The sequence below is a fragment of the Topomyia yanbarensis genome, chromosome 2, assembly GCF_030247195.1.
Source record: "Topomyia yanbarensis strain Yona2022 chromosome 2, ASM3024719v1, whole genome shotgun sequence".
Classification (NCBI taxonomy): domain Eukaryota; kingdom Metazoa; phylum Arthropoda; class Insecta; order Diptera; family Culicidae; genus Topomyia; species Topomyia yanbarensis.
Window position 1 is genome coordinate 107,932,920 of NC_080671.1, and position 13,438 is coordinate 107,946,357.

Below are 13,438 nucleotides of genomic sequence, written 5' to 3' on the forward strand. Positions count from 1 at the left end.
CTGGCTACGGGCCCTTTACGAAGGAGTATAGGGTATATATTCCAGCTAACAGGGTTGAAGTCAGTGGGGTCACTTCCGATTCGATTCTGAATTGCGAGGACCTGCTAAAATATGTTTCAAAGACCCCATGCTTAAGCCAGTGAAGATCCTGGAGTGCAAACGTTTGCATTCAGCATCAGTCACAGCTGACGGAAAGAAAATATATGTCAACTCAGACTCTTATCGGGTGACCTTCGCCGGTTCTGCTCTACCCAACTACCTTCTCTTTGACAAGGTTCGTCTACCTGTTCGCCTCTTTGTGCCGCGGGTCATGAGCTGTACTAATTGCAAACAATTTGGACACACAGCCTCCCATTGTAGCAATAAGGCTCGTTGTGGGAAATGCGGGGGGAATCATGTGGATGATTCCTGTGGAAGAGATGTCGAAAAGTGTCTCTAGTGTGAGGGAAACCCACATGATCTCCCTTCATGTCCCGCATACAAACAGCGCGAGGAGAATCTTAAGCGTTCCCTTCAGGGACGCTCTAAGCGATCTTTTGCAGAAATGCTTAAGATAACTACGCCACCTGTCTCTACGAACATCTATACCAACTTGTCTACTGACGAAGGCGACTGTGATGAACCCCAGGAGGGAACATCTTCTGCTGTGCTTAGAAGCAATAGAAAAAGGAGGAACATTTCCTCTCCCAAGCTTCGTCGTAAAGGCCAGGTGTCTCTTCATGGCTCCCCTAAAATAACTACTCAAGGAAGTACTGGAGCAAAACCGAATCAAGTCGCTCCCGGTCTCAGTAACCTGAGCTCAGAAAAGGAGTTCCCAGCACTTCCAGGAACATCAAAAACCCCAAGTGTTCCCATATCTCAACCAGAGAAAGAAAACAGCGCTGGGTTACTAAATTTCTCTGACATTGTGGACCGTATTCTTACAGCTTTAAATATTTCTGACCTTCGTAAAAGCATCTTGATAAGCTTTTTTCCGGCAGTAAAAACATTCTTGATGCTGTTCACTGTGAAATGGCCCCTCCTTTCAGCGATTGTATCCTTCGATGGCTAATTCATCGAACGAGGTCAAGGATTTAATCACTGTTCTACAGTGGAATTGCAGAAGCATTATCCCGAAAATCGATTCCTTTAAAATCTTACTAAATAACTTGAAATGCAATGCTTTTGCACTATGCGAGACATGGCTTCAGAAATAGACCTACACTTCCATGATTTTAACATTATTCGCTTGAATCGAGAAGACTTTTGGGGATCAAAAAGTGCTATTCTTTCAACCGAATCGACCTCCCCTCGACACCAGGTATTGAAGTTATCGCTTGCCAAACCACAATTAAAGGCAAAGACCTTTGCATTGCTTCCACCTACATCCCCCCTAGAGCCTCAGTTAGCCACCGACGGCTTTGCGATATTGCGGAACTCCTTCCCGCACCGAGGCTATGTTTAGGTGACGTCAACTCCAACGGTACGGCATGGGGTTGTTTTCATGATGATAATCGACCTACCCTACTCCATGAGTTTTGCGACAACTTCAATATGACCATTTTGAATACGGGTGAAATGACACGGATTCCTGCCCCTCCAACGCGTCCGAGCGCCTTAAACCTGTCCCTCTGCTCGACATCGCTGCGGTTAGATTGCATGTGGAAGGTAGTCTCTGATCCCCACGGCAGCGACCATCTGCCAATCGTAATTAATATTGCTAATGGTTCAGGGCCACCGAATACAATCAATGTTTCGTATGACCTCACACGAAATATTGATTGGAAGAGCTACGCGTCCACGATATCCGACAAAATCGAGTGCACTCAAGAGCTTCCTCCGGAGGAAGAGTACGGGTTCCTGGCTGGTTTGATTCTCGATACCGCGATTCAAGCTCAGACTAAACGCGTACCAGACGCGAAGTCATGCGGGCGTCCTCTCAATCCATGGTGGGAAAAAGAGTGCTCAGACGTGTACGCGGAGAAGGCCGCTGCGTATAAGACCTTCCGGGACGACGGGCTGCCAGCTAGCTACCGAGAGTATGTGATGGAGGAAAAGCACATGAAGAGATTGATGAAAGCCAAAAATCGTAGCTACTGGCGCCGGTTCGTCGACGGACTAACGTGAGAAACATCGATGAGCACTCTTTGGAGTACGGCCCGGCGCTTACGAATCCGAAACAGTACTAACGAGAGCGTGGAATATTCAAACCGTTGGATATTCGATTTTGCCAAGAAGGTTTGTCCGGATTCCGCCCCGGCACAGAAAATCTACCGCGCCGCGTCCCCTCACGAAAACGCGAACGAAAGACCGTTTTCGATAATGGAGTTCTCACTTGCTCTCTTGTCATGTAACAATAAAGCCCCAGGGCCAGACAGAATCAAATTTAAATTGTTAAACTATCTGCCAGACTCTGCCAAGAGACGCTTGTTGAATTTATTTAATAAGTTTCTTGAGAGTAATATTGTCCCTCATGACTGGAGGCAAGTGAAGGTCATCGCCATTCACAAACCAGGAAAACCAGCCTCCGACCACAATTTGTATCGACCGATTGCGATGCTGTCCTGTATCCGAAAGCTGTTCGAGAAAATGATCTTGTTTCGCCTCGACAATTGGGTTGAAGCAAATGGCTTACTGTCAGATACACAATTTGGTTTCCGCAAAGGCAATAGGACGAACGATTATCTTGCGTTGCTTTAAACAGAAAATCAAATGGCTTATGCTAGCAAAGAGCAGATGGCATCAGGTTCCCTAGATATAAAGGGGACTTTTGATTCAGTTTCTATCAAAATTATTTCTGAGAAGCTGCACCAGTATGGTCTTTCACCGACTCTAAACAACTTTTTGTTAAACTTGCTGTCCGAAAAAACATATGCATTTTTCGCATGGTGATTTATCGACATCAAGAATTAGCTATATGGGTCTTCCCCAGGGATGACGTCTAAGCCCACTTCTCTATAACTTTTACGTGAATGACATTGACGAATGTCTTGTCAATTCCTGCACGCTAAGGCAGTTTGCAAATGACGGTGTGCTCTCTATAACAGGACAAAGGCACAAATCCCCGACTATGTACGGGAAACGTGCCATTTGAGCCAATATATTCTGATTCCTGAAGATACCTTGGACAATTTGTCTGCTTGGGTCCTCCAGCTGGGTATCGATTTCTCCACGGAGAAAACTGAGCTAGTCGTATTTTCAAGGAATCGTGAACCAGCGCAACTACATCTTCTATTAATGGGTCAAGCTATTGCTCAGGTTTCAACTTTCAAATATCTCGGGGTCTGGTTCGACTCTAAAGGAACCTAGGGCTGTCACTTAAGGCATCTGAAACAGAGCTGCCAACAAAGGATCAACTTTCTCCGTACAATAACCGGAACATGAAGGGGTGCCCACCCAGGAGACCTGATCAGGCTGTACCAAACAACAATATTGTCGGTGATGGAGTCCGGGAGTTTCTGTTTCCGCTCCGCTGCGAACATACATTTCATCAAACTAGAGCGAATCCAATATTGTTGGTTGCGTATTGCTTTGGGTTGCATGCACTCGACACAGTGCTGGCGGACATCCTTCCGCTGAAAAATCCATTTTAGGACCTCTCATGTCGATTGCTCATCCGATGCGATCTCTTGAACCAGTTAGTAATTGCAAATTTCGAAAGTCTCTTCGAGCTCAATTCGCATACTCGATTAATGTCCATGTACTTCGATTACATGGCACAAAATATCAATCCTTCTTCATACTATCCCAACCGTGTCAATCTCTTTCATGCTTCTGATTCAACTGTATTCTTCGACACATCCATGAAAGACGAGATTCGTGGAATCCCGGATCACATACGTCCGCAAGTGATCTCAAGCATCTTTCATAGTAAATTTCGAGAAGTCGACTGCAACCAGATGTTTTACACCGACGGGTCAAGCCTCGACGGCTCCACTGGCTTCGGTATATTCAATCAAAACCTCACCGCCTCATTCAAACTCAATGATCCTGCTTCAGTGTACGTCGCAGAACTTGCTGCTATTCAGTATACCCTTGGGATCATTGATACTTTGACCACCGATCATTACTTTATTGTCTCGGATTGCCTCAGCTCAATCAAGGCTCTCCGTTCAATGAAACCTAGAAAGCACATTCCATATTTTCTGGGGAAAATCTGGGAGCGCCTGCGTACTTTGTCTGTAAGATCGTACAACATTACCTTAGTTTGGGTTCCCTCGCATTGCTCCATTCCAGGAAATGAAGAAGCGGACTCTTTGGCTAAGGCGGGCGCTTTACAAGGTGACATATATGAAAGACCAATTAGCTTCAGCGAATTTTTCAGTATTACACATCAGAGAACCCTCGAAAGTTGGCAAACATTCGAGAATCCCTAAGGAAACCTTGGTTCAAGGGGATGGATGTGGGTCGGGATTTCATTCGCCTGATGTCTCGGGTCATGTCCAATCATCTACACCCAGGACGCTCATCTCCGGCGTAGTATTCGTTTCCCTTCGGGCCCGAGGAAGATCACCAAATGTCCTGGTTCGAGATGTACTCGCAAGCCGCGATCCCCTCTACATGTCCCTTATATACACGTTCCTAAAAACCATCAATATCCAAATTTAACTACCCCTATCATTTCTCTTATCATTCCCAGAAGTGCCCTCTTCCGCCTACCGTACCCCAACGATGGTCTAATCCAAGGCGAGACAAATCTGTCGAATGACCCAACAACACGAGACCTACAGTACAACATTACACGCGCAACGCGGTGTGTTGCCGATCCGTATCTGAGCCATACTACGAAATCGTCTGGAGAAACTGACTCCAGGAAGACCGCCCGGCGCCCCTATACATGATGCATCCGTCCGAATCTGTAATCCTGGCCGTTGATTCCCGATGCCGAAAATTGAAAGTTTATATCTTCCCCCCCTGTCGTCCTTGTCCACCCTCTCTCTCATGTCTCACAGATGTAGGACTTCACCTCCCCCCTTCTTCCCCTTGAATATCATCTTTAAAACTTAGGTGCCCCTTATCTTCTAGTTTTAGTTGATCAATATTTAATCTCGTTAAGAAATGCCCAACAGTACCAATACTTAAAAATAGCCCTAATTAATCCCCCTAATCATAATAAAATTGAACCACTCCCTCTTATTATTTCTAGTTAATAAGCTTGTAAAATGTTCCGCTAAGTTAATAATTAATTGCTCCAACAATCTCCCTTCTAAAAATTATAAAGTGCATTGCTATACAAAGAACACACAAAAAGACCCCCCCCCCTAATCTTCCGAATATTATATTATCCACGCTTATATATGTATAAGTAAGCTGTAAAAATTCTTTAGTTTCATTATATAAAAACAAAATAATATTGAAATGTGTAACACCCAAGTTTTAAGAAATTCAAAATGTAAAACAATGAAAAAATGGCACCTTTAAGCTATCGCAAACGTGCCTTATCAAATAAACAAATTGAATAAAATAAAAAAATATTTAGACCTATTGTGGTATAAGAAATTTTCAATAAAGTTACTTTTCCTGCATTTATTTGAAAGGCTGTATTCTCCTACTTTTTTGGTTGAAGATATAATTCTTTTGTTTTAAAAAATGTCAATTCAATTAGGGTCACCCTAATTCTGTTTTCAACAACATGAAGGCCGCTTACTGTGGAGAATTTGTACCTTTCCCTACTAGAGTTCCCTAACTAGAAAACAGAAAACATAACACTAGTGAACGGGAATGAATCTAGAATAGAATTTCAAGCGTATTTCGTGACTCTAACGTGAAAGGATTGCGATTTTGATGTGATTCATGTGATTGCCAATTTTTCTTACCCTCTTAATAGGGTTCTCATTTTCGTCGGCTACCGAGGGCCATTGGCTAGAGGTTAGTAATTTACTATCTAAAATGGTTCCGCCTATATCCGCTAAACGCGTTTGAGATTTCGTTCGAGAAACAATTTCATATTTATCCCACATCGAATCGAACAGAACGCGGAAGTAAACAATACCGAGAAACAGAGAGGAAGAAAGAAGAGAAAGAAAACACCAAATTAGGGATGAACACAGTTAGTGAGTGCCTTTAGGACATCAGCCATCTTTGTCCGATTTCGGTTCGCTTGTTAGTAGAAGTGGGTGGGTGATTCTGTTCAGTGTACGGTGAATAGTTTCAAAAAGTGTGCATCAATACAACATATGCGTGGGTGGCATACAAACACTAACCTTTCGGCGCGAGGTGAAAATTGAATAGCATTGACGGATCCATGTCGCCTGGTGTGTTGAGTAACGATGACGTACCTGGTAACTGTGATGTCTGCATACCGTCAGCATTGCCAGAATTGCTTCCGCTTCCTATACCTCCTACTCCTCCTCCTGCACCACCACCACCACCACTACTAACTAAATTCCCTGTGATGCCCCCCATTCCGGGGCTGAGCACGGAACTGTTGTTACCCGTGCCTACTGCTGTACTGTTCGCACTTCCAGGTCCCTGTATGCCACCGCCACCGCCAGCGGCTCCCATGGGCGACAACCCGATTGGACTTTGCGGTGTTCGCAGGCCGCCCGTTCCGCCAACACCGCCACTTGCTGCATTCTGCGCCCTTCCACTGACCACCGCCCTCAGCTCCTGACGGACCAGCTCCGATGAGTTCAACCCACCGTTGGCACCTGAAACAAGAGCAAAAGTCGAGTTTTTCTTCTAGCTATGCGCAATTTCCTTGATAGCTCACGGTGAGCAAATCGCCAATGGATGTAGTTGGTCACTTATTTACAGCGGATGGGTTAGAGATAGGAAAAGGGTGAAAACTTTTTTTTTTATTTACAAAACAGTGGTGGTTAGTTCCTGACAATTTTGAGTTCCCCAACATAATGGATATAGAATGTACAGGGATGGGATGGCCAAATTGATCCTTAAATTCCAAGTGTACCCAAAGCAGGGCACAACAAGGTGCCCAGAGCTGAACAATGGGGGGTATAGTTAACGGAAACACATATAAACAGAGAGTGAGAGTACAAGTACAGCACATATAGACAGAGTTTTCTTGTGTTTTTTTTTTTGGTGGATGATTAGTGAATGAGAATTGTTTCGAGCATTGATGGGCTATGGAACTGTGCAATCGGTGGCACGAGCGAGGTATAAAAAAACGAGATGAGATGCGTTTGATCTTATTTTCGGTTTTCGAAAGATGTGTGCGTAGTATGCGTGTGTGTGAGTGTTTCGTTGGGTGGTGGGTGCTGCTTACCAGTTTGACTGCGATTGAAGAAATCGCCTGGTGAGCCCGCCGAGTGCTGCTGCATTGCGGCATTGCTGAACATCATCCCATAGCCACTAGCGTCCGGACCGGGTCCATGTCCACCGTACGAGGGACGTGGCGATCCTGTGTAGTGGAAACAGCCGGTTTAGACCTACGTGTGTCTTTGTGAGAAAACCCCCTCCCGTTTCCCCCGGGTCATGTGAAGTGTGGCTAGTAAACGCACTCATTGTTCTAAACAGTGGTAAAACGGTCGACAAAATGTGGGAAGAACATCCACAGTGTTTGGAAAATGACAAAATTTGGCCAATTGGTATGTGGTTCAGGGGTTCCGGGGAACCCGTTGATAAACATCATTCAGTTAAGCTAGTTTGTTGCGGTTTATCATTCCCAGAAGCGTGGATCGAAAGCATCTGTATTAGGATTGTCTGCTGGGTTAACTCATATAAACTCACCTGGTAAATGCTGGGTGGCCTGGGGAGGAACACTACCCTGTCTTTGGAGTCTCATTTGCTGGCTAGCGTAGACGGGATTACCGAAGTTGGGTCCTGATGCAGTATTACCCTGTGAGGGACTCGGTGGTCCAGGAAATCCCCCATCCACCGTTCCAACAAAGGAACCTTGTCGTGGAGTTCCGGGGGAGTTTAGGGAACGCTGTCGTTGCGGAGCCACAAATTGTCGGTTGGCTGCGGCTGGATTGAATCCGGGTACCGTCTGAACATGGGAATAAATGAATCGCTCATGAAATTACTGTACGGCCAGAACTTACCGATAGTTGAGCATTGAGCATTGGATTTTGCTGCTGGATTGAGAGGCGGGCGTTTGCATTCTGCTGCCACTGCTGCTGCTGTTGTTGCTGGATGGCGGCTGCGCTGGGTTGTGTGACTTGTTGGGCACTGCTGAAAGGAGGTTGTCGAGGTGATAGTTGCTGACTGCCAGCGTTGCTTTGCTGGAAGTTAGCGACCATCTGCTGCTGTTGTTGCGGTGACATCCGATGAACCGGATTGTTGTTGAACGGGTTTCCCTGGAAACCTGAATTGTTTGTGTGAGCTATGGGTGTCGATGAATGAGAGAAAATAAAGCGTTCGATGATACCGACCTGCCTGCTGAGGACTCAGTTGGGTTCGCTGGTTTGGACTCAACTGCTGCTGCATTAGCTGACTTGGCGAGAATCCTGGGCTGAGCTGGGAGTCTGGTACGACACTGTTCGCACGGGTCAGCGACACGTTCGGAGCCACCGTATTATTCAGCAGTGACTCGATGTTCTGCATACCGGGCGTTAGTCCAACTGCAAATAGGGTGTGGGAGTTAGTTTATTGAGCTATTGCTGGGCTGCCCAGAAAAATATGAATTTTTGAAAATTTAATCGGCCCCATAGTAGATTCCTAGTCCCATCAGGAGTCTCTGCACCAAATTTGAACTAAATCGGACAAGACAAGCGACCGGACAAACGTGTTCGAAGTTGGTATCTTTCGACCATTTTAAATGGAGAATGCACGTAATTTCATCGCTAGGTGGCACTGTCTGCATAAGTTTATAATTTGCAAGCAAAATAAGGAACATGATTTTTTGGATGTAACTTTATCGAAGACTGAAAATCAATCCAACTTCCTTAGTTATAAAACTTTCAATGAAGTGATGTCTGAGTCAGTTTTGCATGGGACCTAACAGCAGATGGTGATGAATCAGTTGTCGATTTCCACAAACTTTATTTTTTGCGAAATAATTGTTGGATTTAGTTGAAAAACATGTTCGGAAGGAAGGGTACACGATATGAGTCATAGAGGAGCCAATACGAACTTTTCAACGAAGAGAGAAATTAGCCGTCTTCTACGAATTTGTAGAATAAGCCTTCTCCCTTAATTTTCATAAACACGTGCATGTTCTATCTCTCTTCCTTTAAAAGTTAGTGTTGGCGCCCTCTATGTAACTGAAACTATGTGTGAAACTAAAATTTTGTAGTCGAAAGATGTGCAATCGGGCTGTCTCAACAACTTATTTCTGCAACCTATGTCTATTTACTGTGCACCTACCGTCTCACCGTTGCACTTGTCAATGTGTGCAGTGCTTTATGGCCACACCTATGACCGTACACCCGGCTTTCCATAAGCGTTTCGCGTCTCAGAAGCTGTCCTTGCATGTTGCTCAAGGATTCATTGCTCATATGCACATCCATACACACAGGCATATATTCATACATACGAATTTACATTTATGCATACATACATGTCCGAGTAAATTCTCGTGGGTTCAAATACTATACAACCCCATAAAGCTACCATGAACATGGTCCGCTCCAAATTTTGCAATACTTGAAATGGTCTTATAAACCCATAAATACACCAGAATATGGTTTTTAAATGGGATCTTCCGGACCATGATGATGGTGTTTTCATGGGTTGAACCCATTTCAAACACCATCAAAACACCATGCAGTGGGGGTGTATTTGGACAATGATGATGGGGGCATTATGGGCTTTTCGTTTGCTCGGGTACCTACTATTTGGCACAAGTTTGTTTCAAAGAGCGTGTAGTGTCGTGTCAACTAGTCTAATTCTACGGAAAATCATCCTAACATCGCCTTGGAGTCTACGTCATATTGCAAAATTTCGCATTGAATCCGCTTCTGTCTTGTCCTACTCTCCTTTTTGTCTCCTAGGTCCTAAGTGGATCAATCGACTGTTAATTGATACGGTAAACATACTAGCAGTATTAGTCCTTACTCGCGAATACTTTTTCCTACAACTGTGCTGTTTCATCTCTATCTTATAACAGGATTCGATTATCCCTGTTCAAGTCAATATACGTATTCATTACAGTATGGATCAGGCAAAGGACATAAGAAATATTTTTCCCCTATTCACCATAAAGTTTGCTCGAACCGAGTGTCCGCCCGGTTCGACCCGAACAGACCAGACCGGCCCGGAAGGGCAGCTTATCATTTCTATGAACCGGTCTGCTTGGTCGAGTTAAATAATCATAAGAACAAGTCCTGAATAATTAACTATCCATTAGGTACCAGTCCTGTACTCCTTTCCTGAACTAGCTTCATACCCAAGGTAAAAAAGACGACAATTAGCAGGATCCACATGTCCCTCCCCCAAGCGATATGATCTATCGACTTGTGAGTAGGACCACATATCTACCAACCAACGAAGAAGACTTCCGAACCAATGAGAATGGACCATGCCAGTCGAAGGCCACAGGCCCAGAGCCATCTCGATGTGTGTTAGTGCTACTTATAGATTGCATCTTTAGTACCTCTCCAAGAATCGAATGTTTTGAGAACCATTCACTAGATCCAATTAAAATATCAGCTGAGCGGAAGAACGGTTCATGTGAACTAGTTCTTTTTACGGAACTGCTCAGTCGGGAATGGTTCTTCGAAGTGAACTGTTTTGCCCATCTCTAGTAGTAGGTATCTTATTCCCTCTTGTAAAACTTGCCTATCGCTGCTCATCTTTTCCGGCAGTTCGAGGTCGTTGGTCGGTCGTCTCATAAGATCTCTTTAATCGAATCTTCAATTTCAATCGGAGCTCGTATATGAGACGCTCAATGATTTCTACTTGCTACAATTTCAACTTTCTGAAGCGAAAAAGACATGGTATTCATCATTTTATTCATATTCCCTAAACCTATAATCATCTAAGATTGTCTGCCGATTCTAATGCAGAAACGCTAATGATGTGACCATCAAAAATACGCCAGACAACCTTAATTGACCCCCTTCGACACCAGTTTGGCCTTACCAAACCGTAACGCGGGTGGCTGCGTGATAACTGCCAAATAGGGGTTGAGAACAGCTTGAAGCAACATCTGATGTTTCTTCAAATGTATGTGTTATCCAAGACTGACTTGGATAGTTCCATCAAACCATACCATAGTTTGCATACTTTACATAACTAAACTCACAGTTCTCCATTCACTGACTTTATAGTCGAAAGATGACTATGTACTAAAATTCTTTCAAACATACATACTATTCAGCTAAACCTAACCAGGCATGAAGAATTATTTTAATGATAAAACCTTTCCAATCGAAGGTGTACGATTCCGGAATAAGTTTGATAGTGACACAGAGGCTTTCAACACCATTATAAGTACTACTTCAACTCGATCGTGAACCGACAAATGGGCCCAAATAACAAATGTACACAAACGGAGATTTGAATAATATCTTAAAGAGGAGTAAAAATATTTAATAATAAAAATAAAAACTCATTTATGAATGTTTCTCACTTCATGAAAATCAATAAAAAACAAAACGGCGGATCCGACTTTCAACTGTAACCAATCTGCCAGGCCAGTTAAGCCTCATGCCTCGCGGCACAAAAATGCGAACAGGCAGACTAGCCCCGTCCTAAAGATCAAAGTTTGGAAGAGCAGTTGTTTTCATATACTCCTTGATTTTTCCTGAACCCAATTGCTTGCGAACCAGAATTTTCACTGGCCGAAGCAAAGGGTTCATGAAGGAGCGAACCCTATACTTCGCAATTAGGGCCCCTGTTGGAGACTGCACCATCAATCTCTACTTTCTGGGCGGGTACATAGACAGGATACTTCTTCGCACGCGGCCAAGTGGTATTTAGTTAAATCTCACATAGATCAGTGATGTTAAATGGCCTATCTTTGCCCTCATTCACTTTTGTTATGAATATATACCAATTTCGTTACTAATAATTTTTGCATGTATCAGGCAACTAGCAGTTGGCAAATTGGATCTCATATACCAGTCGACTCAGTACGTCGAAATTGTTTACCTTCAAAGTGCCCAACTTGATGAATTTGACGGTAGGTAGGGAACATAATTACCTATCTTGGAACAAAATTTCATCCAAATCAAAGATTGGGTTTTTTGTAAATCGACTTTAAATTTTTAAAATTGATTTTTTCAGTGTGGGAGTCGATGAAGAATTTTTTTCAATATTTTCATTCAAAAATTTAACTAATTTTGTGAAATACACTCCTACAAAATTTTTTTGTAGGATTTGTTATTTTTAGACTATAGCCATTTGAAAAAAAAATTGGTAAAAATAGTTTGACCCTTTTCAAAAGACAGTCTGGATCATTCACGCAGAAGAATCAGGCCTTTTTGAACACACAAAACGTTTAGTTGAATCTTAAACGTGACGAATGATTGTTTCAAACTGAAGTGGGCGTTTCTCGAAAGCATGTATTTGATTTAGTTCAACAAATACTTCTGTTTGCCTTTTAAATAGAAACATTGTTGAATCAAAATAAAATTTGCTAGATATAACTGATCCCTTTGTTAAAAACCAACATAATCTTTGTTTGATTTCAACTGAATTTGAACTGTTCTCTCCTTTGGTTAATACTAAAGATGTGTTTTTGTTACTTCGAACGTGTTTGTTCGGTTAAACTTATCATAATTTTGTTGTTTCAAACGAAATATTTGTTGAAACTATTGAAATGTCAACAAATGATTTTTTTTTTTGGTAATTTCAAGCAACAGCATTGATTGAATCACACCTGAATTTTGTTTATCACTATATCAAACGGAAAAAATATTATTTAAAACCAAAATTTGTTTACCTTTTTTTCTGCGTGGATTTTTGGAAAAACAAAGTATGCAAGGTGGCTTTTTGTGACAAAGTCATCATGTACAGAAAGTTTCGTTAAAATCTAGCGCGAAATTCGTTTTTTAAGTATATTAAAACATTTAAAAACAAATTGAAGCGGTTTCAGTTGTGGGCCAAATTCTGGGTGTTATCGATGTCGATGAAACGATGATTACCAGAGCTTCTAGACTTATATCTTCTTTCAATTCGGGACTCGAGGGATTCCGTTCGGACCTCGTGGAATAACTCCATCGAGTGCTGTCTTGAATTGGTGCTTATGGAAACACTTTTGGCTTAATACAAGCAGTAGGACGTGAAACAGCGATCAATCTGCCGTGTTTAACATTCTACATAACAGGCGATATGGAGCATCGCGCTCAAACTAATATTATTTACATCGACCTATCTGCCAGTGAATGAGTGACGATAAAACCAAGTTCGCCAAAATGGAGCAATATGGAATCAACGGTAGTTTTTGCAGTTCTTTTCGATCATATCTCACAGATCGAGAGATAATGTTTATCATTGGAGATTGCCGTAAACCAACATTGACTTCAACGTCAGGAATAGTCCAAGGAAGCTACTTGGAACCGTTGATGTTTCCGCTGAATTTCAATAACATGTTTTTAGTGCTGAAGACTCCTCG

General features: G+C 42.9%; 1 protein-coding gene across 3 annotated transcripts in view; it reads right to left on the reverse strand.

Annotated features, from left to right (window-relative positions):
- Nucleotides 1-13,438, reverse strand: part of LOC131679156 (nuclear receptor coactivator 3-like) — a 496,452-nt gene that overhangs the window by 5,672 nt on the left and 477,342 nt on the right. For all 3 annotated transcript variants that reach the window (XM_058959789.1, XM_058959791.1, XM_058959788.1), the window contains 6 exons: nucleotides 8,313-8,501; nucleotides 7,983-8,245; nucleotides 7,669-7,927; nucleotides 7,205-7,339; nucleotides 6,183-6,629; nucleotides 5,796-5,887 (listed from right to left, as the gene is read on the reverse strand). In XM_058959789.1, the coding sequence (XP_058815772.1) occupies nucleotides 5,796-5,887; nucleotides 6,183-6,629; nucleotides 7,205-7,339; nucleotides 7,669-7,927; nucleotides 7,983-8,245; nucleotides 8,313-8,501 (1,385 nt within the window). The remainder of the gene's footprint in view (nucleotides 1-5,795; nucleotides 5,888-6,182; nucleotides 6,630-7,204; nucleotides 7,340-7,668; nucleotides 7,928-7,982; nucleotides 8,246-8,312; nucleotides 8,502-13,438) is intronic.